At 48.6% G+C, this 27696-nt stretch overlaps 1 protein-coding gene across 1 annotated transcript; it reads right to left on the bottom strand.

Annotated features, from left to right (window-relative positions):
• Window positions 1-26808, bottom strand: Fam155b (family with sequence similarity 155 member B). The gene is made up of 3 exons (XM_028883903.2): window positions 25719-26808; window positions 3251-3422; window positions 1-2858 (listed from the first exon to the last, which is right to left on the bottom strand). Exons 1-3 carry the CDS (start codon window positions 26586-26588, stop codon window positions 2503-2505), a joined length of 1398 nt encoding a protein of 465 aa, XP_028739736.1. The 5' UTR covers window positions 26589-26808; the 3' UTR covers window positions 1-2502.
• Window positions 26809-27696: the final 888 nt, after the last annotated feature.

Raw genomic sequence — 27696 nt, 5'->3', positions numbered from 1 at the left:
TCAAGTTTTACCATTTATTTCTTTAGGGGGTTCAACAAGGGCAGGGCGCTCCCTGCCCCACACTGCAACAAAACGGAAAGCAGGTACACACACAGACACTCTCACTGGAACACAGAGGCAGGGAAAAGAGAGGGCAGAGACAACTCAACTGTAGCCAGGGAGAGGAGCAAGGGCTGGGAGGAGACTACTAGGGAACCAGCTGGGGGACTCAGTCACAGGAACTAGTGCAAGAAAGTCCTACTCATGAAGCACAGTGTAGAAAATGGCGTAAGAAAGCTGCCCAGCTCTGCTTCCTGTGACGGAGGGCAGGGTGCAGCTGGGGAGGTGGCGGAAGTTCAGGGGTGGGGGAGATGGGGATAGTCAAATGACTTTGAGGTGGAGTGTGGTGCCCCTTTCCCCTGCCACTGGGCAAGGCCTTGGGCTGGTCTGAGCCGGGGGTCTCCAGGGCACTTGGTGAGGGGGAAGAGAGGATGAGAGTCTCCAAGGGGCCTTTCCCTGGGACTATATTGTCCCCCTTTGCTGCCCAGTCCCGTGTCCCCTCCTGAGGATGCAGGAGTGACAAGGCAGTACTGGGGTCTCTCTGGAGCTCAAGCCCCCGCCTTTCACTTATACATAAGCACGTCTGGGAAGGGTCCAGCACCTCTTACCCTCCCCAGCTGAAAAGAGCACTCTAGGGCTGGGGTGTGTGGCCAGGCCTAGAGTGCTGAGGGCCCAAAGATGGAGGACACAGGGTCCAGGCAGAGGACAGGCTGTGAGATATGAGTAAACCGGCAGAGGAGGGCTCCATAGGCTCATGAAGCTGATTTGGGATCCAACCACGGCCCTTGAATGAAGGAACCCTAATCTACTAGGGAGGCTTCCATTCATTCTAAAGCTGGCAAGGTACAGCTCCTCCTTCCCTTGCCCTCGCCTGTTTCTCTCAAATGCTGCTCCAGGACTGTCCCCCTTATTCATCCTTTGGATTTCTGAAAGCCCCTGGCCTGTCCCACAAAGAATCTGCCTCCTGTTCTTGTCAGCTTCCATCGGCTTTTAGATGCCAAGGCAACGTGGCCTCCCTTTTCCCCAGCAGATCAGCGCAAGGCCAAAGGCTCCCAAGCCTCCTCTCACTCGTCCCTCTAGCCTGACTAAACAACTTTCGCAGCCAACCGTCGTCAGCAGCACATTAGCTCCACGTAAAGTCCTCTTGCCAGCCTCTGAATTTTGTCCAGCAAGGGCAAGGGGTGGCTAGAGAAAGGGGCCCGCTAAAGGGTGAGGAGTCTAGCTGTCCCTCAGGGGGACAATAGGCCACAAGGTCAGGGATGGGAAGGGAGGAATACTCTTTGGTAGGCTGGGGATGGGCACAGGGTGGGGGTAGGGAAGGCTCATCTCTGGAGAGCTCTGGGGGCAACACCACCCGGTTCTCCTTCATGGAGGCCTGGACTAGGACAAGATGGGGGAGTGTAGGGACCCAGGCCAGGCCTGACGCACTTGGGCTCAAGTCCCTCCTCCCCGTGGAGATTGGAAATGAAAGGTCTGTGGCCACGAGGCCAAGATTTCCAGGGCAAGAGCAGCCCTAGGGAGTGTGTGCACCTTCTGTAAGATATGGCCCTCCAGACAGCGGCAGTCCAACCATGTGCCCTCAGCCTTCTGGGTTTTGGTTTCCTGGGCTATTTCCCCAGGGGTCTCCTTAGGCACCTCATTCTGATTTGAGGGGCCGTTCTGAAGCCTGCCTCAACACTAACCCCCACCTCCCCGAAGCCAGGTAGTCCACCCATCTCCTCGTGCTCTGTCCTACCTCTCCCCTTTCTTCTTCCCTTCCCTAGCTTTCTTCTCTTCCACCACCCAGTCCACACCCACTTCCAACCCCTCCTTGCCTAGGGTGGTGGGGGCGCCTCAACGGGGCCACCTTTCTAGCTGCAGCCCTGTGGGCCTCAGCTCCCAGTCGGACGGACGGACGGACGGACGGACGGGCGCGTCACCTGTGACGGCCCCGCACTCAGGGTGTGCTCAGGCGGCGGGAGGGCAAGCACACTGTCTGCCGTCACCTGTAGGGGTATGGGCAGGAGGGAATTAAGGATCTTGGCAAGGAAAGGAATGTGGAGGGGGGAGAACGCCTCCCCTCTGTGCCCCCAACATTCCCTGAAGGGCTGAGGCTGGGTAAGCAGCCTCCTTCCCTGGGGTCAGGGCTCTTGGCAGGAGGGGGCGATTCCAGCCCCCACTCTCCCCGTTTTTTTACTAAGCCCCACAGGGGGGGGGGCCTGGGAGGGGACACCTGCTGCTCCTACCTTTTTCTCCTGGGTGAGTTTTGCAGGCTCCGTGTGGGCCCTCTGGCCATTCTGTTGGAGCTGCTTTTAGGGAAGGGGTAGATTGGGGGCAGTATCTGGTCCCCCTCGCGTCTCCCCCACCCCCCACCTGGTCCTCCCTTTCCCCAGCCCACCCGGAGCAGGGCTGGAGCTGACATCAGTGTGTGGTGGAGGTCTGTCCTCCCTCCCCGATGTCACTCTTCCTGTGTGAGGCCCTTCTCTAGGGCAGGCAGTGTCTCCAACCCCAGGCCCCCACCCCCTGGCTGCTGGAGAAGGACACTACGGTATGGAGGAGCATAAGAACAAGAACACAGAGCCGGATCCTGCTGGGACTGAGGCACGAGCCCCCAGAGACCGGCAGCAGGGGGGGCTTGTTGCTGACACGGCTTGGGGGTTCATGGCGGGGGTGGTAGTGTTGGTACTGTTGGTAGTGGTGGAAGTAGGAATGGTGGAATTGCTGGTGGTGGGTTTGGGGGGGTTCCGATTCCTTGAACTTCTTCTTCTCCGACTCACAGGACACCCACTGCACGTCACAGCACTTGGTTTCCGGCCGCTTTGGGGAAGTATCCAGCAACCCTGCCAACGGATAAGGAAGGTGTGTGTGTCGGGGGCTGCTTAGGGGGCTGACGGCTCTGCCTTATCTGGAAAAGGGATGTTCAAAGCTGAGGCTCAGGTACCCTACTAAAGAAACCCTCCCTGCCAGCCCTCACATCTCCCCTTGAAATTCCCTTCTTCCAGGGACGACACCAGTTTCTCCAGAGTGACTTGTGGCTCAGCATATTCTGAGTAGATACAGCCACTCAGGTCTCTCTGCCCTGTTCCATTTGGCCCTATCTCAAACTGGGGACCTGATTGCCCATTCCTCTTGCCACTGACCTCCATCCAGCCAGACTCCCCTTGATGTCTTTCTTGTCCCCACGCCCCTAACCTCTTTCACCTCCCCCTCTTCCCCAGCACCCTGATTTTACCTGTACAGATAAAGCCAGGGAGGCCTCCATACACCATTTCTTCATTGTCAGGGAGGAAAAAGGGGCACAGGGTCTGCACCTCCAGGCAGTACTGCTTGCAGGGCACCCAGTGCTGGCATTCCTGCTGGGTCACACTGAAGTATTCTGAGCACAGCCAGGCCTTGTAGACAGCCTGCAGAAGAAACAAAACAGCATCAGCTCATGTGCCATGTGGGAGAGGGGCTCTTGTATCCCTCTATGGGGCTAAGGCAACTTAACCCTGGAGTTTGGAGGCCTTGTTGGAAGTGTCTGCATCCTCCCCTAAGATAGCCAGGGCTCCTGAGTCCTCTAATCCACCATCATCCAAGCTTTAGAATTGTCAGCCAAAATCACAAAATTAATCCTGTGTCAGAATAGATGGAACGTTACCAATCATTTCATGCGACTCTATCATTTTACAGGTGGTTCCAAGAGGCCTTTTGACTCCTCTGAGGTTACCTATATGTAATGAGGCAAATCTCAGTTCCATTCAACTTGATAAACATTTCCTTTGCTGATGGCGCTAAGCTTCGAAATTCAAGAAAGAGATGAGACTAATTCATGCTCTACCTCATTGGACTATTGGGGATTAAACAGTATGGCACATATGAGAATGTTTTATCAACTCCAAAGGGCAATACAAATGTGAGGGGTTATTCCGAATAAACACTGGAATCTGCCTTGCCAGGCAGCACATGTGTCTCTGAGCTCTACTTAATCCGGGCTCTGTCTTGCTGGCTTCAGCTCTGCTTTCAAGCAGCCACCACGCACACCGCTCCACTGCTTCTGGAATCTTCCTTTGTGGTTTCATCAGTGTGTACCTTCCTTCCTTCCCCTAGCCCACCCCACCCCAGGCACTGGTTCTAGTGAGAAAGCCCCCCTGCACCACACCTTGTCTCTCCTCAAGTCTACGGTGTCCCACAGAAACGTGAGGCCCTTTGGGACAGATAATTCTTTGTCTTGGGGGTTGTGCTGTGCCTTTTAGGATACTGAGCAGCATCCCTGGCCTCCACACATTGGATCCCAGTAGCAATGTCTCCTCTCAAAGAATGTCCCCAGCCTCAGTCAAATGTCTCCTGGGGGAAGCAAAAGCCACGCCTTTTTGAAGGCCACAATAAATCTCTCCCCTGGATGACAGATGCCTCCCACCTCCACTTCTGCTTGTTCCAATCTACTGCACGGGAATAAGAGTGGATTCAAGCTGCTATCAAATTATGTTACTCCGCTGCTTCAGGCCCTTAGATGCATTTAGACTAAAAGCCTAATGTCTAAGTAGAGACTTCAAAGCCCTGCACACCTCTGCCCATCTCTCTCCAACCTCATTTTCTATCTCTCTTCAAGCCCATCATGCTACACAAAACAGGTTTTCTTTCTTTTTCTTGAATGTGCCCTACTTCTTTCTACCTCCAGGCTTGGCACATGTGATCTGCTGGCTTGGAATGTTCTTCACCCCACCTTTGGTATACATGAGTCCTTTACATATTTCAGGCTCGGATTAAATATCACTTCTGCTGAGAGCGTCTCTTTCACTGCTCTCATCAGAGGACACAGCCCTAATTATTCTTAACTGTTTCTTCACCACAGATGCTACTTTGTCTGAATTCTTGTTTTAGTTTCTGTCAGCTCCACTAAACTGTGAGTTGCATATACGACTGTGAGCTTCTTTATTAACCACTGCGCATTCAGCATAACATACATTTAAAAAATCTTATGACTGAATGAACAGGATAAGTAACTGAGGGCGGGTCCCTTCTCTCATGAAAACTCCAGTTTCATGAGTAGACACACCTAACAATCTGCGAAATAGGATTTATTCCACAGCAAGGGGTGAATCATAGTTCACTGTGGCTAATAGTAAACTAGGAAAATTTTCAATGAGGAGATTGCAGTTGAGATTGAGTGCTATGAATGTGGTTCAGTTAGTAGAGTCCTTGCATAGCATGCACAAAACTCTTGGCTCAATCCCTGTCATCTCAAAAACTGGGTGCAGTGATGTGCTTGTGATTCCATCCTGTATCCAATCCCTAGAACTGTATAAACTGGGTGTGGTGATGTGCTTGTGATTCCATCCTGTATCCAGTCCCTAGAACTGTATAAACTGGGTGTGGTGATGTGCTTGTGATTCCATCCTGTATCCAGTCCCTAGAACTGTATAAACTGGGTGTGGTGGTGTGCTTGTAATCCCCACATTTGGGAGTTGGAGGCAGAAGGATCAAGAGTTCAAGGTCATCTTTCTCTCCATAGTGAGTTTAAGGCCAGCCAAAGAAACATGAACTCCTGTCTCAGCAAAAAAAAAAAAAAAAAAAAAAAAAAAAAAAAAAAAAAAAAAAAAAAAAAAGAAAGGAAAGAAAAGAAAAAGAAAAAAACCAAAACCAAAAAAACAAAAACCAAGATTGGACTCAAAGAAGGATTTTTATAGGTAGGATGTGCCAATGAGGCAACAGTTTTAGCTAAGCTAGAGATGCACAAGTACACATGGACTAAGAGAAGAGAATAGCTTCAGATGACCGGCATGGAAAGGTGAGTCAACTCTTGTTCATGGACATCTGAGTTCCTTCTAAGTTGTGACCATGATAAACAGTGCTTCACTGGATATCTTTGCACACATGTCTAAGGCACACGTCTTCAGTTTTATTTATACAAATTTCTAAAGGTGAAACAACAGAGATGAAACATATCTACAAAGGAAGGAGAATGGAATCAAGGAAGAGTGAAGAAGAACAAGCAGAGGTAAGAGGCAGGGACAGAGAGCTGGAAGGGTAGAGAGGGCAGGAAAAAGGTGGTAAGGGTATCGGCAGTAAAAGAGAGGGTGTGTAAGGAAGAGGGTAATCAAAATTGGGGTACACAGGAAGAGATGATAGTGATCCCTGGGGTAAGATAACAGTTGTGAAGAAAGAACAGAAGGAGAGACGGAGGCTGTACATGAGGTTCAGGGGAAAGAGTGAGAGGCATGTGCGAGAAGGGTAAAGAAGAGCAGGAAGATAAGCTCAGGTAGAGTCGGAAGGGGTAAGATGGAGGCAAGAGCGGGATGCTGAGAGAAGGGTTAAGGAAGGGAGTAACAAAAGATAGGAGCAAGAGAGCGTGGGGATGGATAAACAAGGACAAAAATAGACGAGAAAGATACATGTTAAAAGAAGGATCGGCGTCGATTAGAGGGAGGAAAGGGGAGGCAGAAAAGAAAGTACAATCTCAAGAGCCAAGGGCCCCAGCACCTAAGAAGCCCCTCCATCTTCTGGGCCCCTAAGTGCCAAACTGTGTTTTGGTCCATAGTCACAATCCCACTTTAGGAGCCTGGACCAAGAGCCCACCTCACTCTCTCCCCGAACTGTGTAATCAGCCCCCTGCTCTGTGCTCATCAATGGAGCCGGGACTCAGAGGGCCCCGTGAGAGTCTTCCAGTCCAGTGTTCCTGCTTCTAGATGAGGAGTTCCCAGAGACAGCCCTGCTCTCCTCACAGGCATTTGCAATTAGCTCAGTGACAAACTAGAGTCTGGGCACTCCCTTCATCTGAGAGGTGGGGGAGGGAGAAGGGGTGGCCTGACAGTGGGAGTATGGCCTTTCTCCTTAATTAGCCGACCCCCCTTCAGTCCTCACACCCCCAGTTGGAGTCACCATGGCAACAAGTGGGTGAGCAGATTGCCTGGGGAGGACACCAGGCCTGTGGGTGGTGAGGCAGGAAGAGGCAAGAAGCTAATGAGGGGAATAGAAGTAGAAGAGCCACGGTGAGCTCAGAGGTAATCTAATTCCTAAGTCCCACAGCTGGCCAGCTGAGCCACTGCGGGCCCATATGCTTTAAGGTGGCCTGGGGCCTGTCTCAGGTGATAGTAGTCTGACTCACAGTGCTTCCACCTGGCAATAAGCCCACCTTAGACTCTGAAACCCTGTTCCCAAGATCATCCTGTATACCTTATCCTGTCTTATCAGTGTGATGCCTGTGTCAGGAGGCTGGCTGGTTGGGCTGTGATAAGAGGTCCGGGCACTCCTCTAGAAGAATAGGAAAGGGCTAGAAAGGCTTGCTGAGGTGAGCATTGTAGGAAGAGGAGGAAGTGTCTTAGAACCAGGTAAAGGAAGCTGGGGGACCTGTGGAGATCTTTTGCTCTCAGATTCTTAACTCTGGCTGTATATCAGGACCGCTATGGAGTTTAAATATATATACACCAGTTCACATAGCATTCAGACCAACAAAGTCAGAATCCCTGCAGGCAGAACCCCACACATCTGTAATTGGAAAATGACCTCAGGCAATTTTCATCATGCAGCCAGGGTTGAGAATGTCAGTTTTTACCATTACATAGATAGAGAAACTGAGACCTAAAAAGGGGAGAAGAACTTAAATGTAACCACATAAAATAACGGTAGAGAAAGGAACTGGAAACCGGGTTTCATAATTCTGACTCCAGGAATCTTCCTACTGAAAACTCCCATCAGCAACTGGACCCTTAACAACACCAGGGGCTGGATATCCAGACATCAGGAACAGAACTGAGAACCAGGCCTATTCTACAGTTTCAGAATCTTCAAACTCAAGTGCTGTCAGAAAAGCCGTCTCCTGTTCTCTGAGCGGAACCATCCTATACCCTCGAGGGAGCAGGGATGGGGATAAGGAGGTGGTTAGGAAACCCAGAACTACCAGTGCTCCCCTTTCCCCACCTCAGTAGGGCCACCACAGGTCTCAATCAAGTTCTGGCTGCTACAGCCCAGTTGCTATGGGAACTGGGAGGGGAAGGAAACAGGGAGTAACTAGAGGGAACACCAATTAACCCAAAAAGGAAGCTAGGAAGGCTGTCTCACCCCTCCTCCTAGCTGGGCAACAGAACCACCCCTCAAACGGGAAGGGTGAGACAAAGGGGATCCCCACCCCTCCTGGGCTCTACAATTGTCAATTTACAGAGGACTAGAATGACCCAGCTAGCCTTATCCTCAGCTTATTGGCTTGTAGCCCTGGCCTGGGCATTTCAGATCTACATTCCTCTAGAAAGAAATGTCTGACTTCATAGAGGACTGTGTAAATGCACAGTCACACCCCAAAGTCAAGACTCAAGGCCAGAAGGCTTAGAGAGAGGAGGCCATTGGCGGAGCCTAGATTTGGGGCTGGAAAGCCCTCCAAGGGGAAAGCTTCGGTTATTTTCCAACCAAGCAGCAAGCGTTTTCCTTCCTGATTTCCAACTCACTTCTCTCCCTAGGGTCTGTTTCCCCATCCAAATCTTCCCTATAGACCCTTTCTTCATGGCTGCTTATCTTTGTAATGTCCCCGTGGGACCCCTGGCCAGGAGCCGCAGCTGCACTGCTTGTAAAAGCAAAGCAGCAAGGAGGGCTGAGCTTCGGACAAAATCTAGGGCTGTAAAAGGCACAGGATACAAGCTACCAACCTAACCCCAGCTTTTACCCACAGGGAAACTGAGCTCCATACAAAGGGAATGCCTGAGTTAGAGATGTGAGAGACAGCCTGACTACTGACTTGATGCCTTCTTGGCCAGCATCTATGAGCAAACCTCAAGTTATGGGAGGGAATCTACTGGGCAGGAGAAAGTGCTCCTTTTCTACTCTGGACTCCAACAGAGTTGGATCAGAAGAGAGTAAGGTCAGTGTCAAAGCATGGATGTAATTCTGCAGATAGCAGTAGTCCGCTGGGATTGGCAAAGTCAGAATCAGATTAGAGGCATTACGGGGCAAATCTAGGTAATGACAGGGCTTTACTTAAGGGTCTATAAGCAACAGCTATCCCCCTTCTTAGTATGAGCAGTTATGAGTCACAGTGGCCTGGTCTGGCCTGAAAGAAAGGTGGCGGGGATAGCTGAAGAGGTGGGTGAGAGCCTAAAGCTAGTTCAGTCCAGAGGGTCCTCATCCTTCCAAGCCTCTTAGACCATCTGCTCGAAGGCTAGAGGTACCCAGTCTGGCCAAGGGTGGACTAATGGAGGAGGAGTATCTATAATCTAGATGAACAGTGCCAATGAGATGAGTGATGGCAGTTAGATGAGCAGAGGAGGCAAGTTCATAACTACTCCAGAATGGAAAGGACTGTGAGAGTCATCACTCCACCACATTATCCACCCAAACATCACAGTGAAGTGCCATCCAGCTTCTAATTGCAAACGTTGTCATCGAAAGCTCACTCTTTCATAGGGCAGCCCATAGCTTCAGAGAACTCTGGTGATTAATGAAGTTCTTCCTTCTCTGGAGCTGAAAGAAATACCTTTTTGTGACTTCACTCGTGTATCTTACTAGCTCTTCTGGAGCCATATATAACATTCAAAGTCCTGTTCCTTGGGCCAGTGCTTAGTAATTTGTAAACTTCTCTGAATCTAGTCTCCTCATTCATATGTTCATACAATAAACACACCCTGGATACCTGAGTACCTGGCTCTATGCTAGGAGCTACAGATAAACGGGATGAATAAGACAAGATTCCTGTCTTGAGCAAGGGAAACAACCATGTGAATTAATTAGTATCAACTTCTGTGTGAAGTCGAATGTACTTGACACCATGGTAGGATAAAGAGAAGAATGATTAACTGTGTTTTGAAGGCTGAAGGACAGAAAACACATCTCCATGTGGGGAAGGCTTGAGTTAGGACTTGAAAAGTGGGGGGTAGACGCTCAGTAGGTGACATAGAGAGGGAATAAAGCACTCTTCAGGCAAAAGAATCAGCAGGCATAATAACCTGCAAGTAGGCAATAATGCTGGGTTCCGATAATGCAGGTAGCTCAGTATAATTAGAGGGTGTGAACCGGAGCTTATGAAGGAGCAGGGGATGCACAGGAAGGACATGACCACATCAACATGCTTTGAAGACTGCGGAGGAACTAAGATCCTTCCTATAGGTATTGGAGTGCTTTTAATGAGCTGGAAGAAATGCTTATTTAAATATGTTTATGCCTAGCCTGATGGTGCAGGCCTGTAATCCCTGCTGTTTGTAGGCTAGTCAGGACTATCACAAATTTGAGCCAGTCTGGGCAATTTTGTGTGATCCTGTTTTGGGGGTTTGGGGAGAGATTTATTATCACTTTTGTAACTAACTTTTCAGACTTTTGTCTGCAAGTGTGGAGTATGGAGTGTTAAGACTGAAGGCAGGGAGACAAGCTAGATTATTGCAAAAGTCTAAATAAGATACTATGAGGGCCTCAACTAAGGCAGTAGCAGCAGAATTTACAATTTCAGAGTACAAAAATAATACAAGTATTAAAATAATGTGAAGGTAATAAGGGAAAAATATATTTTATGAGAGTAGGAACCTCCCCTAACATTGAGGTTAGCAATAGTACACACTAAATGAATGAATGTTAAGATACAATATTAAGGTTTCTGTGAGACTTTTGGGTTCACAATGGTTATGAGAATGATCTAATAAAATTTAAAATTTTCTCACCTGAGGGAAAAAAATTGGGAGGAAGGCATAGATGTGAGAAGAGATGTTAATGAAGTGAAACCAACAAGAGTACTTATAGATGTGGTGATCAGTCTCAGTGGAGGGGTCTAGGATAACTACTAGACTTCCAGATTGTGTGGTAAGATAAATACTAATTTCATTTTATTTTTAAAAATCTGTTGTTTTGAGACAGGATCTCATGTAGATTAGGCTGCTCTCGAACTCACTAAGTATCCAAGGTTGGCCTTGAAGTCTTCTGATCCCAACTGCTAGGATCAAAGACGTGCCACCACATCTGGCCGGTTTCGTTTATTAAGGAAAGAAATTGGGGAGGGGTGTAACCGAGAAAGAAGATGAATTCAACTTGGGGTCATGTGACTTTGAGGTATATGCGGTCTACTAGATGGAATTGACAAGGGTGCAGCTGGACTAATGGCCTGAGCTCTAAAGAAGGGTCTGAACCTGATGTGGTAGCTCATGCCAAATAATCCTAGCACTTAGAGAGGAGGCAGAACAAAAGGGATGGCTGCAAGTTCAAGGCTAGCCTTGTCTACACGGTGGATTCAAGGAAAATCTGGGCTATATGAGACACTGTCCCAAAAAAATTAAGTGTAAAAAAAAGATAGGGGTCTTGAGACATAGGGAGCTAAGGGTTTAGTCATTAGAGACACAGTAGGACTATGCTTTCCTTTTGAAGTTAGGTATGGTCATAAGCTTTACATAGTCAATCAAACATGCCTTGAAGTGATACAGATTACTTCTGAGGAGATGGTTTAAGGGCTGACAAATGTTTTGCCATATTCTTTCTTCTGCCTTTAACTGTGGAAGCAAAGTTGAGATAGATGATCCCTCTTCCCTATACAGTGATCATTATGAAGAGATGCTTCATCCCTGCTGACCTGTCTTGGACGTGAATCATACAAGAAATAACCATTTGTCGTATTAAGCCCCTGATATTCAGCGGTTACATTTTATGACAGTGTAACCTAGCGCACCCTTGGTGAGAAGGCAATCTAGAACTCAAGGGAGGAGACAAAGGGCGCAGCAGTAGATTCCTGGGAAAACACTAACTTCAGTGCAGGTAGAAGAAAGCAATGAGATAAAGGTGAAGGAGTGGTTTAAGAGATTGGAGGAGAGCTAGGGGGCGTAGCTCACTGGTAGAACATTTGCCTAGCATGCACAAGGCCCTGCTTTGAACCTCTAAAACAATTAGAGGAGAAAAAGAAGAGTGGCGTTCCGTAAATTAAGAGAGGAGAGACTGTCAAAGACTGGGGGGCGGTCAGCAGATAAGGATTTATGTAGGTGAGAACACATTCGTTTGGGTAATTAAGATAGTCTCCTCACAGTGAGAACAGTTTCATTAGAGCAGCAGAGGAAGGAACCAGATTGTAGGAATTTGAAAAGGGAATGCCAGGGATCGAACCCAGAGCCTTTAGCACAAGAGGCAAGGGTTCTGTCATTGAATTACAGTCCCAACCCTTTAAGAAGCATTCAAGGAAAGAAAAATAGAGGTAAGTATGGGTACACAAAGCTTCCACGAAGTCAAACATCCCCAGGTTTTCCCAACATTTCAATGGATGGAGTTTTTAGTTCCCTTTTCTGTATGGTCGTTCAGCTACAAAAGCCTCTGTTTTTTCTGCAACTCAATACACTCCTCAAATACGTTTATTGACCCAAAGTGAAATAGAACTATTGGCCCTCTTGTCCTCAAAACTGTGTCTGTTAATGTAGCCTGAGATACCATTTGCTCTCTGGAACTATATCTTAACCTGCTGATAACTCATTGCAGAAGGAGAGGGAGAGACTTGCCTCAAGTACAGGACCGAAGAGATGGCCTAATTCAAAGTCCCAGGATAGAGTTCAAGCTTTCCAATGAGACATCACTAAGAGTTTAGGCTCTTTGAGGACAGAGATCATATCTTACTTAGATGTGTGTTCTTTTCAGGGTCTCTTGATATAGACTGGAGGATGTATGCACAAGAAGATGTTCGTTAAGTACCTGAAAACCAAGCTCCCAGCAGCTAGCCCAGATTGAACAATGTGAGGAACTCCAGGAAATGGAAAAATGAAAATAATGGGTTATGAATATATCTTCGTGAACTTTTACAGTGAATGAAGAAATTGGGAATATGTTAGCAAAATGTCAGAGAAAACCAAGCAAAGGGGGAAACAAGTGGCCACTGTTAACTCCAAGAAAGCAAGTCGACCAAGGAATGAAATGTTAATCATATAGTCTTCTATTGCTAGATGTAAACAATAGTTATAAAATGAATGTAAACACGTTAAACTGTTACAACCTGAAATTTGGCTATACCAATATTGGATGTATGAAGGGAGGGAAAGTGTGAGCACACATATGGTGTTACCAGTAGTAAGAGAGCAAAATCTTCTTCTAACCAGACTTTTGTTTAAAAAAAAAAAAGTCAATAGATATTTAAGACAGAAAAAAAACAAGAAATAGCATATTGATGTGCCATTTAGAAACTCGAAGAAATATTAGCAAAACAACAACAAAAACAGTCAAAAGAATCAGACATATTTAACACTCGAGTGAGCTCAAGGATGAAATTAGGCTACTGTTTCAATGACGAGCATTCATATTTATATATTATTGAAAAGACATATACATGCACAAATATTCATATGTGGTGGACTTTTGTCTGTTTATATGTGTATGTACACATAGAAAAAATCCAGTAGTATTATAATATTGGCATAACATTTAATAATGTGGTGGCAGAATCAGAAGCAACCAGGAAAGTTTTAAGTGTTTAACTCTGAAGAGCAAAACCAAGGGCAACTGGAGACATACACACATACATGTGTATATGTGTAGCATAAAGGTAACTGAAAATTAGGAACACGTATTACTTTGATAAAGTGAAAAATAAATAGAAAGAAAGTCATCTGCAGTCAAGAACCTCAAAAACAACAAAGCAAAACACCTAAGACTTGATGTGACTATCTTTGCCAGGCTCAGTCCCCGTGGCCCTGCCCCAGAGGCCCTGGCTCATCTAATCCATCAGAGTGTCTGGGCTCTGGGCTCCATCCAGGTGTACTTCACAAACTAAAAGAGCAAACAAAGAGTCTTACAGACAAAGAGAGAAGCTAAGGTGGGAGGAGGGAAGCTTCGGAGACTTGTGGGCACAGTGGTTGCGCTGGTCACCACGGGAATGACATTCGTGTGACATGGGCAACTCCAGCTTCTTTTGAGTTGCACACACTCCCCTCTCTGCAGCACCCCTGTTTTGTTACAGAACGCCATCTTCACCATCACTTAGGCCACTTAAAAACCAGCTCCCTTCCCCTGCCTCACCTCCCTCCTTCAGGTAGATGCCAGACTGGGAAGAAGTGAGACCTGGGAAGCACGGACTTTGGGAGTCCTTTCTCTCTCTCCACCTCCTACCTCATCCACCTAAACAGGTCTTTATGCATTCACCAAAATGTCTCCAGTTGCCTTCTAGCTTCCAATTCCCATTCCCACCCCAGACACTTCACCTCCTCTTCAAACACTACCTTTTCCTCCTCCTCAGCAGCCCACCTCAGTGTTAAGAATTTCAATTGGGTATTAAGCAATCATTTGGACTAAACACATCTAATTAAGATGAGAAAATAGCTACCATTTATTAAGTGCTTACTATATGTCAGGCTCTATTCTAAGCATTTAATCCTGACATTTATTAACTCATTGATTCCCCATAATCACCCCCTGAGGGAGAAACAAATCTTTACAGATAAGGACAGAGAGGACCAAAGAGTTTAAATAAATAACTTATCCAAGGCTCATAGCCAATGATAATCATAATGGTGGTTAGCATTTCTTGAGCATCTTCTACCACAAAGACACTATAAGAAATTAGGATGATCAATGTCCTTAAACCTCATAGTGATCCCATTTCTTAATTTTGAATGTGAAAAAAGTGGGGTTCCAAGCGAGAGTAAAGAATACATTAAAGGCCTCCAAGCCTGATGAGCAAATTCAAACTCAAGGATCCATTTTGTGGAAGAAGATACTGACTCCCAGAAGTTGCCCTTGTGTGCTGTTGGACGTGCAACCCTCATACACACAAATCCTATACCTTTAAAATGGAACAAACATAATGCAATGAACAGCACAGAAACTGTTCTACAGAGAACACCTGTACTTCACTGCCCGAGTTCTTACACACCAACCATACTGCCCTGGGGACAGTCCCTTCAGCTTATTACGACCATCAAACCTTGTTACTCAAATTTCAGGCCATGTTGAGGAGAGATTTCTAGACTTGGATAGAGAATAATTTTTCCAAAATCAATCTACCCACCCCCACTTCCTATAGAAGTTGAGTTAGCTTTGTAAGTGAGTGCAAGGGAAAGAACATTCAGATACTACAAGTGATCATTTCCACTCATCAAAGCACTCCATTCAGACTGCAGATGTAGCTCAATGGTAGTGCACTTGCCTTGCCAATGCAAGGCCAGAATTCATGCAAACCAGTAAACCAATGAACAAGAAGCAAAACAAACTCCCAAAGCACTCCTTTCCCTTCTTCCCCTACACACATGCACAATTAGTTCAGGGCTGGAAGCTGTCTCCAGTAGAAATTTTTTGTTGCCCCTGGGGCATGAGTTCTCCTGTCCCAAATACTACCATCTAAGGGCTTTTGGGAATCTGGAATAGCCTTGTCCTGGAAGACTCAAATGCCAGAGACCAGAAAAAAGGTGACATCTTATGCATGCCACATAATTGCTCCTTCCCCACAAATATTCTTTATCAAGAAGCCTTGGCTCCAACAGATGGGTAGTTAGCCAAAGCTTGGTTCTGTTCCTGGTTCTGTCCCTGCCAATAACTACTTGTGTGAACTTAGACATATCACTAGAAAGGAACTATGGCTACTAATTTGCTTATGACTATGAGCCAACTATTTCCCCACCACCTCCTGAGTGCAACTTGAACCCAAGAAGCTGGTTGTTAAGTAAGCAGCATAGGTCGTGGGAAGATGGGGACAAGCATCTTTAACTCGAACAGACCTGCAGTCCAATCCCCAGGTGTGCCCTTGCCAGCAATAAAAGCACAGGCAAGGTTGTTGACCTCCCTGACCCACCCTTTCCAAATAAACAAGCTGTGTTCTGTTAAAACAACAGCAACAGCAACAGCCCTACCCTCGCCTCTCTGTAAATGATGTCCCTAAAACAAAAGTAAAAAGCTTTAGTCATATGCACGCTAGCACAGATTGAGTAGTACTGCTGTCTGCCAACATGCAATTTCCAGCTCCAACTCCATGGGCTAGATGACTCCAAGTCATTTGACTCCTCTGCCACTGTAGTGTCCACTGCAAAATGGGGACAGTATGTGTACACTTTACAAGGCTGAGTAAGAATTAAATAAGATAAAGGATATGACATGACTAGGACAGTGCCTTTCCTTTTCATTCTCTCCTTTCAGCTCTAAGATCCAAGCAAGCAAGTTCTGCAAATATGCCACAAATGTGATCAGAAAAAGGCTAATATCATTAATCCTTATGAAGGGGAACAAACCAAGTATTAATAAAAACAGAAAACATGAACTAACAATTCACAAACAAGCATCGCAAATGACTTATAAACAAGAAAAACAAATGTCTAACCAAAGGAACGCCAACGAGAAACTAAGGCTAGATCATTTTTCAAGTAAATTAGCCTCACATTTTTGTTAAGGGTACAAATTAGAATAATCTAGTAATTTGAAAGAGATTTAGTAATGTATGCCAGTAGCATTAAAAAAGGTTAATATTGTGATTCTGTGAGTCTAGTTTCAAACTTCATTCTGCAGAATGGATGTTTATACTTTCATTTGTATGCAAAACAAAGAAAGAGTCATTTTGTATAGATGTTTATGTAAGCCTACAGAGAAGGAGAGAGTATACACAAAATTGTTAACATCCACGACCTTAGGGCAGTGGAACTAGGAAAGACTGAACAGGAGGATTATTAATGTTCTCTTTGAAAATCTCCATATTGTTATATTTGATAAAATAAGCATGTATCATTTGTGATTCAAAAAACTCAGCAAAGAACAGGAATAAGTAAAAAGAATTGAGATAGCCTTTATTAGTAAAAAATCATAGTTCTGAAACAAATCTATGAACAAAGATATCCATCACAGGACTACTTAAAATTGTAAAAAGTTGGCAGTAATGTAAATATCTAACAGTACATGGCCTGTTAAATCTATTATGTAACTTGTGACAGAATATTATCCACTCATCAAGGATGGAGCTTATGAATATTTAAGTACATGGAAAGGTACTCAGAGTACCAGTAAGCTAAAAAGACCTACAATAAAATATTAGGAAAGCATGTGGTCTCATCAATATGGGTATTATTAAAAGAACGCAGAAAATAACAAGTGTTAAGAAAGATGTAGAGATTTGGACCCTTGCTCACTTCACTGCTGGCATGTACGTAAAATGGTGCAGAATGCAAACTGTAAGAATGGAATGGAAAATGACACAGCTACTATAGAGACGGGGAGGGGGCAATGACTCAAAAAGTGAAATGTGAGCAGGACACAATGGTGTATGCCTTTAACGTCAGCACTTGAGGCTAAGGTAGGTGGGTCATGAATTCAAGGGTAGTCTAGGCTACAAGAAAGACCTTGTCTCAAAAACAAACAAACCAATCAAATTTCAGCAGGGAATTATCGTATGGCCAAGTAATTCCTCTCCTAAATATACTCAAAAGAAGTGAAAACGAATACTCAAAGAAATAGCAATATACAGTGTTCATAGCAACATTATTCACAATAACCAAAAGGTAGAATAGTCCAAATACCTACTAAGAAATGAGTGGATAAACAAAATGTGGCATATACACACAATGTAATATTATTCAGCCATAAGAAGAAATGAAAGTCGGGCGGTGGTGGCGCACGCCTTTAATCCCAGCACTCGGGAGGCAGAGCCAGGCGGATCTCTGTGAGTTCAAGGTCAGCCTGGGCTACAGAGTGAGTTCCAGGAAAGGTGCAAAGCTACACAGAGAAACCCTGTCTCGAAAAACCAAAGAAGAAGAAGAAGAAGAAGAAGAAGAAGAAGAAGAAGAAGAAGAAGAAGGAGAAGGAGAAGAAAGGAGAAGGAGAAGGAGAAGGAAAGAAAGGAGAAGGAGAAGGAGAAGGAGAAGGAGAAGGAGAAGGAGGAAAAGGAAGGAGGAGAAGGAGAAGAAAGAAGAAATAAAATACTGATAGATGCTAAACCTTTGATGAACCTTAAAAGCATCATATACTATATAACACATAAAATATAATAAGCCATACAAAGGGACAAATAATGTATGACTTCACTTCTGTGTATTATCTAGAACAATCAAGTTAAAAGAGATAGAAAATAGATTGCTTGTTGCCAGGGAATAGAGTGAAGGAGAAATGGGGAATTATTGTTTAGTAGGTAGAAAATTTCTGTTTGGAAGAATGAAAATGCTTTAGAAATAGTAATGAAATGGCAATGTGCCGAATGCCACTGAATTATACCCTTAAAATGGTAAGTTCTGTTATGTATACTTTATAACAATAAAAAACCCTAACTGTCTCTAAGCCCCTTTTCTCTCCTATATTTCTAGTTTCCAAAAATTCTCAAAGACTGCATTTTTAATAATCAAGGAAAAAAATTTTAAAGAGTTTGAGTCTATATCTTGAAGAATTAACTAATTTTGAAGAATTAACTTGAGTTGAACACTGAGCATCCATAATTCACATGTCACCAATTAGCTGGGTAGACGTGCTATCTATCCACTTCAAACCAAGTAAGATAGAAACCCCAGTAAGTCACACCTACCACATGCCCTTCTCTCACACAGAAATGTTACTGGCCACCTCTTTCTTTCTGTCTCCAAGGCAAAGATGAGGCATCTAAGACTTGGGACTCAACAAAATCCTGCCACAGGAACTAGACATCCAAATTCCAGGCCAGGCCTCATCTGGCTTTTAGGTGACAAGATCTCATTGCATTTGTTTTCCCAGCTCCCAGTGTGTGCTGGGATGGGGTGGGGCTCCGGCAGGCATTAGCTGTGTAGGGCACCTTCTCCTTTTCTGCTCTGGCAGTACTTCCAGTAGAGTGAGACTGAGAAAATAACAGAAATACCTTTTCTCAAGACACGTGGAGTCACACTCTTCCCTTCTTCTTTGCAAAGCTCCCCTTTCCTATCTTCCTGTCACTACCTGTAGAGGAAACCTCAGTGATTGTCACTGGATCTTCTTCTTAATCAAATTTGAATTTCAATTTTGAGGATTTCCTGTACTACATTCACATCACTTCTACCCTCCCTCCCCCTATAGCTCCTCCCATGTTACCTCCTCCTCCCTCTGAAACTTACGGCTGCTTCTTTTATTATTGTCTCACACATACATACATACATACATACATACACACATAGAAATCTGCTAAGTCCATTTAACGTTGTTCATATGTTTATGTGTTTAAGGCTGACCACTTGGAATTGGATAACTTATCATGAGGAACTATAGGCAAAAAAAAAAAAAAAAAAAAAAAAAAAAAAAAAAAAAAATGGCTGCCAAGAGAAGGAGAATCGGTCACTGAATCTTAAGGACAAGAAACAGGTACTCTGAACAAACAGAATGCTAGTGAGCCCCTTCTTCTGAATGTGAGCTACTCCAGAGGGTTCTCTAACATCCCGATAGGTTCTGCTTAGCCTCCCGTATAGCCAGCCCAACTTCTCACCACGGTCTATTCATAGCTAGCAGGGCATTGCCTCCAGCAGCTGGCAGAGAATATTTACATCTTCTTTACACATCTGTGCACTGGTTTGTAACCCAGCTCCCTGTCCTATGTAACATAGGGAGGTCATTTCCTCTTGCTGAACCTCAACTGTTACATTTGTAAACTAGGGGTAATAATGGTGCTTTGCTGCTAGGAATATTGTCAAGATTGAGTACACACACACACACACACACACACACACACACACACACACACACACCTAAGTTCTCAAAAGCTTGGGGTTTTTTTTGCCTTCCTTTTCTTATCCCTTTTTTCTTTGGAGCCAGCTGGACTCATCTTTTGGCCCAAAAACTTGTGGCTCAGATTCCAGATCCCAGTTCCAGAATCCATTTGAGCAAGAACTTTGGCTGTGGCAATCCTTCTTCTCCTTTTGTAGTAACCCCTTCTCCCCACAAGTCCAGCCCACTTGGTGCCCTTGCTCTTCCTCTAAAATCCTGCCTGACTCAAGGTCTCATAAATTCAGGCTCCTCTGAAGTCTCTCTTCTGCCCAGGGACAAAATACTGATCTGTCATTCTCGAATAGATCCTGGCCTGTACCCCTGTAACCAGAGGGATACAGACATAACCATTTTCCAGGGTCCTACCAGACCATTGTTGGAGAATGGTGTTTGTGGGTCCCCAGATTGTGTAGAGTCCCCAGAAGGAGGGGTGGCTCCTAGCATTCAGCACACACCTGCAGCTAGCATGCTACATGATGGAGAGGAGCTGAGGATCAGGTTAGCTGGCCACTCTACAGAAGCATGCCATAGGTAAACAGCCTTGGAGCATAGGGATCACAGAAGACCTGCCCGAACAGTGAAGTTTTTGTAAGACAACCTCCACCCCCCAAGTCTCAGGTGTTGACCTGCATCCCCAACCACACTCTAAAGAGTGGTTATACTCTTTGAGGTACTGACTACAGGAGGCACCAGCACACATTCACATCGTTTGGGAGCACCCTCCCCGCCTTTTGTTGTATTCAGAGATCCTTGACTCTCTTTTGATCTTGGCCCCATCCAATTCTTATCTTTCCTCACCCCCACCTCTGCCATGTTCAGCAGACACTTCCGGCCAGATCAATGTTGGGTAGGAAGTTGCTGGGCTCCTTTCCTCCCTCTTTACTCCCCACAACCCCATCTTCAGGAGTTACCAATACATCCTCCCTGGAGGTTCCTGTTGCTATGGTGACTATAGGAGTCGGGCCACCAGCTTGTGGGAAGGATGGGAAGTAGCCATGAAGACTGGAGGATGTGTGTGCCTGTGTGTATCTATGTATATGAGTATGTGCGCATGCCCTGTATATGTATATGTCTGCCCTCAGTAGGCTGGAGCAAGGGGAGAAAGAGGGTAAAGAAATCAGAGAAGGAGAGGAGGGAGGGGGAAAGGGGCAAAAAAAGAGATGATTGGAAGATGAAAGAAAGTCAGGGCAGGAAGAGAGATGGGGTACGGGAGGTGAAGTGTGAGTAGAGTGTGAGGGATGTAAGGGGTGAGGGACATGGAGTGTCAAAGGCAAGAAGTGTGGTGCCAAGGAGGTGAGGCAAGGGAGGTAGAGAAGGGTGAGAGATCTGCAGTAAAGGTTGGAAGGCTTGGGAAGTTGGGGGTAGATGGGGAGTGGCAAGAGAACATTCAACTGTTGGAGATGAACCAAGTGGAACAGGAAGTAATCAGGCCAGAAAGACTAGAGGTAAGTTTTGGGAGAAGCAGAGGTGTGTGGATACATGGATGAGGGTTAGAGAGTGTGGTGTGAGATGTGGTTTGGGAAGTGTCTAGGCTCTTAAAACTCTGTGCAGTTAGCGCTCACTGAAATATGGTGGGCATGTCGAGCAGAGTGGAGGGAGTCGGTCAGGGTGCAGGTCAGTGATCTAGAGAGGCCCACTTCAACAAGTGGCTGCTTTGTCACTGCCGGCTTTAATTCACTACGTCCTTGTCCCAGCTGTAAGCATTGCGTCTTCTCTGTGCCTGCGCTTAGATCTGGGTCCCTGACTTTTCCTAGAACACCATGCATTCAGTCCTTAGTGATGATGAGATGAACCGCTGTGGATCTGGAGGCTCCACCCCTAGGGCCAGCTTTGCTGCGATTCCCAGGAGGCTGCTTATTGATGGTGGCTTCCCTTTTCCTCCGCCTCCAAACAGGGACAGGGAACGCTTTCTAGCTTTAAGAGTTCTGGGCCAGAGAGAACGAACGCCTGGGTGACAACAAGAACCACCATTCAACTTAAGACTCCTGCCCTTTGCCCAGTACTTCAAGCCCCTTGCTTTTAGTACCCATTATCTCCCGTGTTAGCCTGAGAGTCCTGCTTGGCAGGAAAGCTGTGGCAGGTGGGAGGAGAGAAGGCAGTGAGGCAGAAACAGCTGCCAGCCGGAGTGGAGGAAGAGCAGGGCCCCAGTGGGTTTGGGCAGAAGGCAAGGGGCTGGCTTTGGCAGCCCCCACCCTCTCCCTCTGTGGGGGTGTTGGGGCCAAACCTCCTTCACTAACCTCTCCCACCCAATGCTGCTGATCAGGGAGCAGACTCTACTATGTCTAACCTCTGGATAGAAGCAGATCTCCGCGGTCACCTGATCCAATCCCTTCTTCCACGCAAATACAGTCCTAGAGTCATCTCCATGGTATTTTCACCCAGCAGTCCACTTGTATTAGGCTAGATACTTCCTGGGGACAGGAGCTCTAAGGCAGTCTGTTCCTTCTTTGCAACGAAAAACAGAAGGGAGAGCCTCTGATGTGCTAAGCTTAGATGCTGTACAGACTTGTCATTAATACTGAACTTATAGGGCTTATCTGGTGAATAAGCCCATTTGAAAGATGAAAAAGTGAGGCTCAGAGACTTGAGGTTCATAGGTTCAAGGTTACACTGGTAGGAAGGGAAATCTAGGTTGGAATGCAGGACTTTTTGTGTAGTCCCTTGGGGCCAATCAAGACATGCATCTTTTATACAAGGACAATCCTTTTGAGGTGTGAAATCTGAGGCCATATTTTTCCGAGTCCCCTCTTTTCCAAGTCAAACTCCTTTAACTCTCTCCAGGGAGTTTAAGCTCTAGCTTCCTTCTCAAATTGTCAGTTGATGCGCCCCAGTATCAAACATGCAGGCTGCCAGGTGAGTGTCAGACAGTCTGGAGCGGATGGGCACCATCCCATCCTTCCTCATTAGCTGATGAGTGCAGCTAATGGCTGCCCAAAGAGCTGACGGTGTCCCTCATCTTGGGCCTCTCGGCCTTCTTAGAGGACTAGCTGTGAGAAAAGAAGCCAGACTTGGCTCCCATGCCCTCATTCTCCTCGCCCTGAGTGTTCTGAATTGAGAGGAGGGCAGAGAAGTGGGAGAGACAATCAGCAGTAGGAGGGGCATGGCAAGATTAGGAAGATGAAGATCCGGGTGGAGATTTGTATGGTAACCCTGGGCAAGGCCAAGGGAGTCAAGTGTGCATGTATGCAGGAGGAGGGGATTCACAGGGAACTAAGGAAGGGATAGGATACGGCCCTCAGACCTAGGAGAGGCCAGCATGGGGATGGGCATTGGCTCGGGTTAGCCTCATCTCTCTGCTCCGCGAGAGGAAGTCAGTCGCACATTAAGGAAATGTTGCAGCTGGTACTAAATTGGGAGGTGTCATAGGCAGCAGTGAGGACAGGTATGATTCCTGGGGCCCTGTGTGGCTCAAAACAGGGGCAGACATCTCGGAGGCAGAGAATGGGGTTTCTAGGGCCACACAGGAAGGATCTGACTGAGGCACTTAGAACAAGGGCCCTGAGGATAGGGGGTCACCTGGCTCAAACCAGCCTCCAGACTTGGTTTACGGATGTAGAAGAAACCTCCTCATCCTCCTAGGCCTTCAGACTGTCGCTTAAGAGGATTCTGGGTGGGGGGCATTAGATCCATGGGATTCCATTTGGGGTGTGGGCTGAAAGGAGGGTTCTGAGCTCAGGGGAAGGCTTAGTACGGGTAAAGAAGGCCTGTGAGAAGGTGGGGTGAAGGACTGAGGAAATGGGGCTTCCACAAGGAGATCAGAGCTGACTTTCTCTTTCGTGTCGTCAGAAAACTGGATTCAAGAGCATAGGTTTGGGCCTCGGTTGAAGGAGAAAGCGTTGGAAGAGGTAGAAAACACAGGACCTAGGAGCTGCCACAGCCCTGCCGCCAGCATGAGACACAAGTAAGAGCAGGAGAGCTCACTTGCTGCTGGGAGAAACAAGGAGAGAGGAGAAAGGGCCTGGGGAACTTGATGGGAGGCCGTGGAGTAGCATGAGGACAGGGAGCTGGAGTACTGGAATCCCTGCTCATTGTTGAGAGCAAACTGTGTGCCTCAGTTCCCTCATCTGTAAACGGAGGTAATCTAGGCAGCTGTGCTCTCATAACGTGTGTGAATGATTGAAACCCCTAAATATTACATCTAGGCCAGGTGTTAGATTCTTACCACAAAATGCTACTAGCCATGCATCTTGTATTTAAATCTCCCATTTAAATCTCCCAAAACACTCAGGACTTGGGCAGGGCAAGGATATTTTTTCCTGTTTTACAAATGAGGAACTGAAAGATTCGAGGAAGGAAAATTAACGTGCCCAAGAGCAAACTGCTAACTAGCCCTCGACAGAGGTGGGACGACCTCCAGAATCAGAGAGAACCACTGCCTTCTCGGACATCAAACTGCTTTGTATCAGCAACCAGTGTGAGGGATTTTAATTGAGCGTGGGGCCAGAAGGAGCTTGGAGCCAACTATCACACGGAGAAAACCCCATAGAAAAGTTGTGCCATGGTTTTCATTCATGTTGGAGATTGAAAAAGAACTGTTGTGGCTAGAGGCTTGGAAAGAGGACAGCAAGAGATGGCTATCCTTTATTCTGTCGGCTAGGGGACAATATCTCTCTGCTCTCACTGAGGGTATGTGTCTTTCTTCGTGTGATTGTATGCATGTCTCTGACACGGTAGGGAGATGTATGTGACATGGTGCCCGCTTCGACAGCACTGTTTACGAACGTGACAACCTCTCTGGTTCTCTGTGTGACTTGGTCTGGAGTATTGCTGGTGGTGCACGGCTGGATATGTCTGTCTACCCGTCTGTACACCTTTAAGAAGTGGAATATCTCATTTGGTAGTGTGAGTGAGGCAGTGAGTCAGCTGAGGCTGAGCGAGGCGGGAGGAGACTGCTAGGTTACGAGAATAGGAAAAGGGAGAAGGAGAAAGTGAAGTGAGGATCAGGGAGCTACTCCTTCCTTTCCCAGCCCTCCGCCCCAAATCCCTCAGGGGCCCACAGAGAACAGCAGAGCCTTGCAGAAGTCCACAGGGGCAAGGGTTGCCGGAAATGCTTGCTACCCCTCCTCAAAGCCTTGCAAGGAGATGATCTAGACCAGGAGGCAACTGCTTTCCTCTCCAGCTGGTGGCCCCCAGCTACAGAATGTAAGACACCCCTGGTCTCATTGTCACTTGACCTTTTTGACCTTGCTGTCCTCCTCCTTCCCCAAAGCAGGCCACCTGGCCAGGCAGGAAAACCAGGGAAGCAGCTTCAGGCCTCAAATGTGCATAGCCCCACCTACCTACTATACAGAAAAAACCCGACTGAGGGTCAAGAAATCTCTCAACGTCCAGTTCTTCCCTAGGAGGGTCCCCCCTGCAGTTGCCAACGCTCCAGTTTCCTCTAGGTGCCCATCCCTAGCAGCCAGAAAGCCAGATTTTCCTGTCACCATCCAGGAGCCCTGGCAGTTCTGTGATGCACCAACCTGGCATGGCCCTCCACAAGCTGATGAGCCCTGTTCCCCGAGTCTTCTCTCATCAGAAGGCAGAAGCCTACAGGTTACCTCCTTAAGAAAAGATACACATCCCTGGGCTCCCCTGCCTAGGATCTGGCCAGATGTCTCAGGTCATGTAAGGTCAACAGTGTGGTGTACCCTGTCACCAGGCGTGGCCTGGCCTCTCATCCATTGGCAGGAAGCAAAGGGTGAGGATTAGGTAGTCAAATAGTCTTCCTCCTGCCGAGCACTCCCCTCCTCCACAGCCAGTCCCAGGATTAGTCCTACTCCAGGAGTGGGGTTCAGGGCCAACCAGGGTGTTGAGACTGGGGAGCACAATCTCTCCTGCTACCACTTTGCCAGTCCAGGGCCCTACTCCCCACCACCCCCACCCCCATGTGGCAAGCAGTACACCAGGAAGCTCCAGCCTTCAAATGTTCAAACCTAAACTTAAAAGAAGTTGACCCGAATCCGTGCGGGTCCCTCTCTAGGGAGGGGTTCGAGGTGACACGGTGCTACACTGGGAATGGTTGGAGTGGTTTGCTGGGTAGAGAGGGAGACCTTTATTATTTTTTTCCTGGTCCCACTGCCACAGAAACTGCCTCTAGCCAGGTAGCTATTGTGGCGTGGGTGGCCAATCCCTACCTTGCAGCCTTTCGTGCAGGACCGGATAGAGTACTCTTCTGCCTGCAAGTATTTATGCAGCACGAGGTCGAACTCGTCATATTTTTCCTGAGCATGTCGGTCCAGTCGCTGGTACGCCTCTATGCAGTTGCTACATGCCTCCCAGGTCCCGGAGCCTGGGCTGGCCATTACGGCCAGCAGGTCCCCCAGCAGGGTGTCCAGACTGCAGTCCAGGCTGTCTGGGCGGTCCATGCCAAGCAGCAAGTCCCAGACTGTGTAGGTGTCGCAAAAGGAGAGAGTGAAGTTCCGAAAGTGGCCTTTGAGCAAGTTTTTTTTGGCGGAGGGGAACTCCGGGTTACGGGAAGGGGCGTCAGGGGGCCGCAGAGGGGGAGCTGGGGTGGTCGGTTCAAAAAGTCTCTGCAAAGATTCCAATTTGGTGCAAGCTGCCTCCAGCCCCGTGGGCTCTGGGACGCCGCCGCAGACCGGCCCGGGGCCGGCGGCGGGGGCGGCTTTGGTCAGGTTGCTGTATCGCGGGCTGCAGGTGCCCGAGGAGGACGCGCTGGACCCGCCGGACCCGCCGGGCGACGGCGGCGGCAGCGGCAGCACCGCGCGGGGAGGCACCCGCTGCCGCTCGCGGCCGGCCCCCCAGGGCGGCCGCACGGCGCTGCTCAGCTCCCTGGCCCGGGGCCGGGCCCCCGCGCACAGCCACAGATGGTCAGCGAGCAGCACGGTGAAGAAGAGCAGGGACGCCAGGGACAGTCGCCATCGCTGCGCCCGCTCAGAATCGGCGCAAGGTTTGTCGCTCGGCCTGGGAGCCCAGCAGCAGCAGCAGCAGCAGATAGTCAGCGCGGCGGCGTCTTTCCCGGGCCACATCCAAGCGCCCCTGAACATATTTCAGGGGGGTCCGGGCTGGAGGGAGTAGACAGGCGCGAGGCCGGACGGCCGTCTCAAGAGGGCGGGCTGCGCACCGCTCCGCGCTCCTCAGCGCCGTCCAGGCTCTACCTCGGGGGCTGCATGGCGAGGCAGGCCAGCCGGCCCGGGGGGGCCCCCGCTCAGGCCGGAGTCGCGGGGCGCTCTCGAGCCGTCCCTGCGCCCCTCCCGCGCTCCCTCGCTGGCAGCCGGGGCGCCGCCGCCCGGCCCGCTAGGCGCAGCCCGGCGTCCCGGCGGGGGCGGTGCGGGGCACTGGGGCGGTGGCGGCTGCGGCGGCGGCGCCGCACTCCTCATAGTGTCGGGCCCCTCAGCTGCCCTGGGCTCCGCGCCACTTCACTCCGTGCCCCCGGCCCCCGGCTCGCACTCTGTTCCGGCCGTCTCGGCTGAGCGCGGCTCTGCGCCCCTCAGCGCCGCCGTGCGGGCCCCGCCGCGCTCCGCTCCGCTCCACTCCGCTCCCCTCGCCCGCGCCGCTCCTCTCCCGCCCGTCTGCCCGCTGCCCGCTGCCCGCTCCGTGCAGCTCCCTGCCTCGCTCGCGCTCTCCTAGGCCGGCCGGCCGGTCCGCTGCCGGCCCTTCGGGCTTCGCTCGTGCTCCGGCCGTCTGCCGGGGCCGGTCCCGGGCCGCCTCTGCTCTGGCTCTGCACCGGCGGCTCCCGGAGTTCCGGCTCGGGCGGGCCACCTGGCTCCCCGCAGCGCCACAGACGCCGGACGCGGACGCCCGGCTTTACTTAGTGCGCCTCTCGCTTCCGCCTCTGCTTCGCACCGCTGTGGCGGCCGCCCAAAGGCATGGCCCCGTGGCTCCCGCTGGCCATGCCCCCTCAGTCTGTCGCCATCTTCCGCTGTGCGGAGAACACCTTGAGAGCCCGTGTGCGAGTGTGTTTGGGGGGGAGCAGGGCGGAGAAAGAGGCACCGGGAGGAGGAGGGAACGGGACTGGGGCCCCGACTGCGCCTGCGCCTCAGGACTCCCCCCTCCCCAACCCCAGCCCCCGCCGGCCGCAGCCTGTGCTGTTTGGGGATGTTTCCAGTCCACCCCCAACTCCATTCACTTCAGCGCCTCCGTTCATCCGACCGC

Source organism: Peromyscus leucopus, chromosome X (genome assembly GCF_004664715.2).
Source record: "Peromyscus leucopus breed LL Stock chromosome X, UCI_PerLeu_2.1, whole genome shotgun sequence".
Classification (NCBI taxonomy): domain Eukaryota; kingdom Metazoa; phylum Chordata; class Mammalia; order Rodentia; family Cricetidae; genus Peromyscus; species Peromyscus leucopus.
The sequence above is the reverse complement of the archived record's forward strand: the minus strand, read 5'-3'. Positions and strand labels throughout refer to the sequence as shown.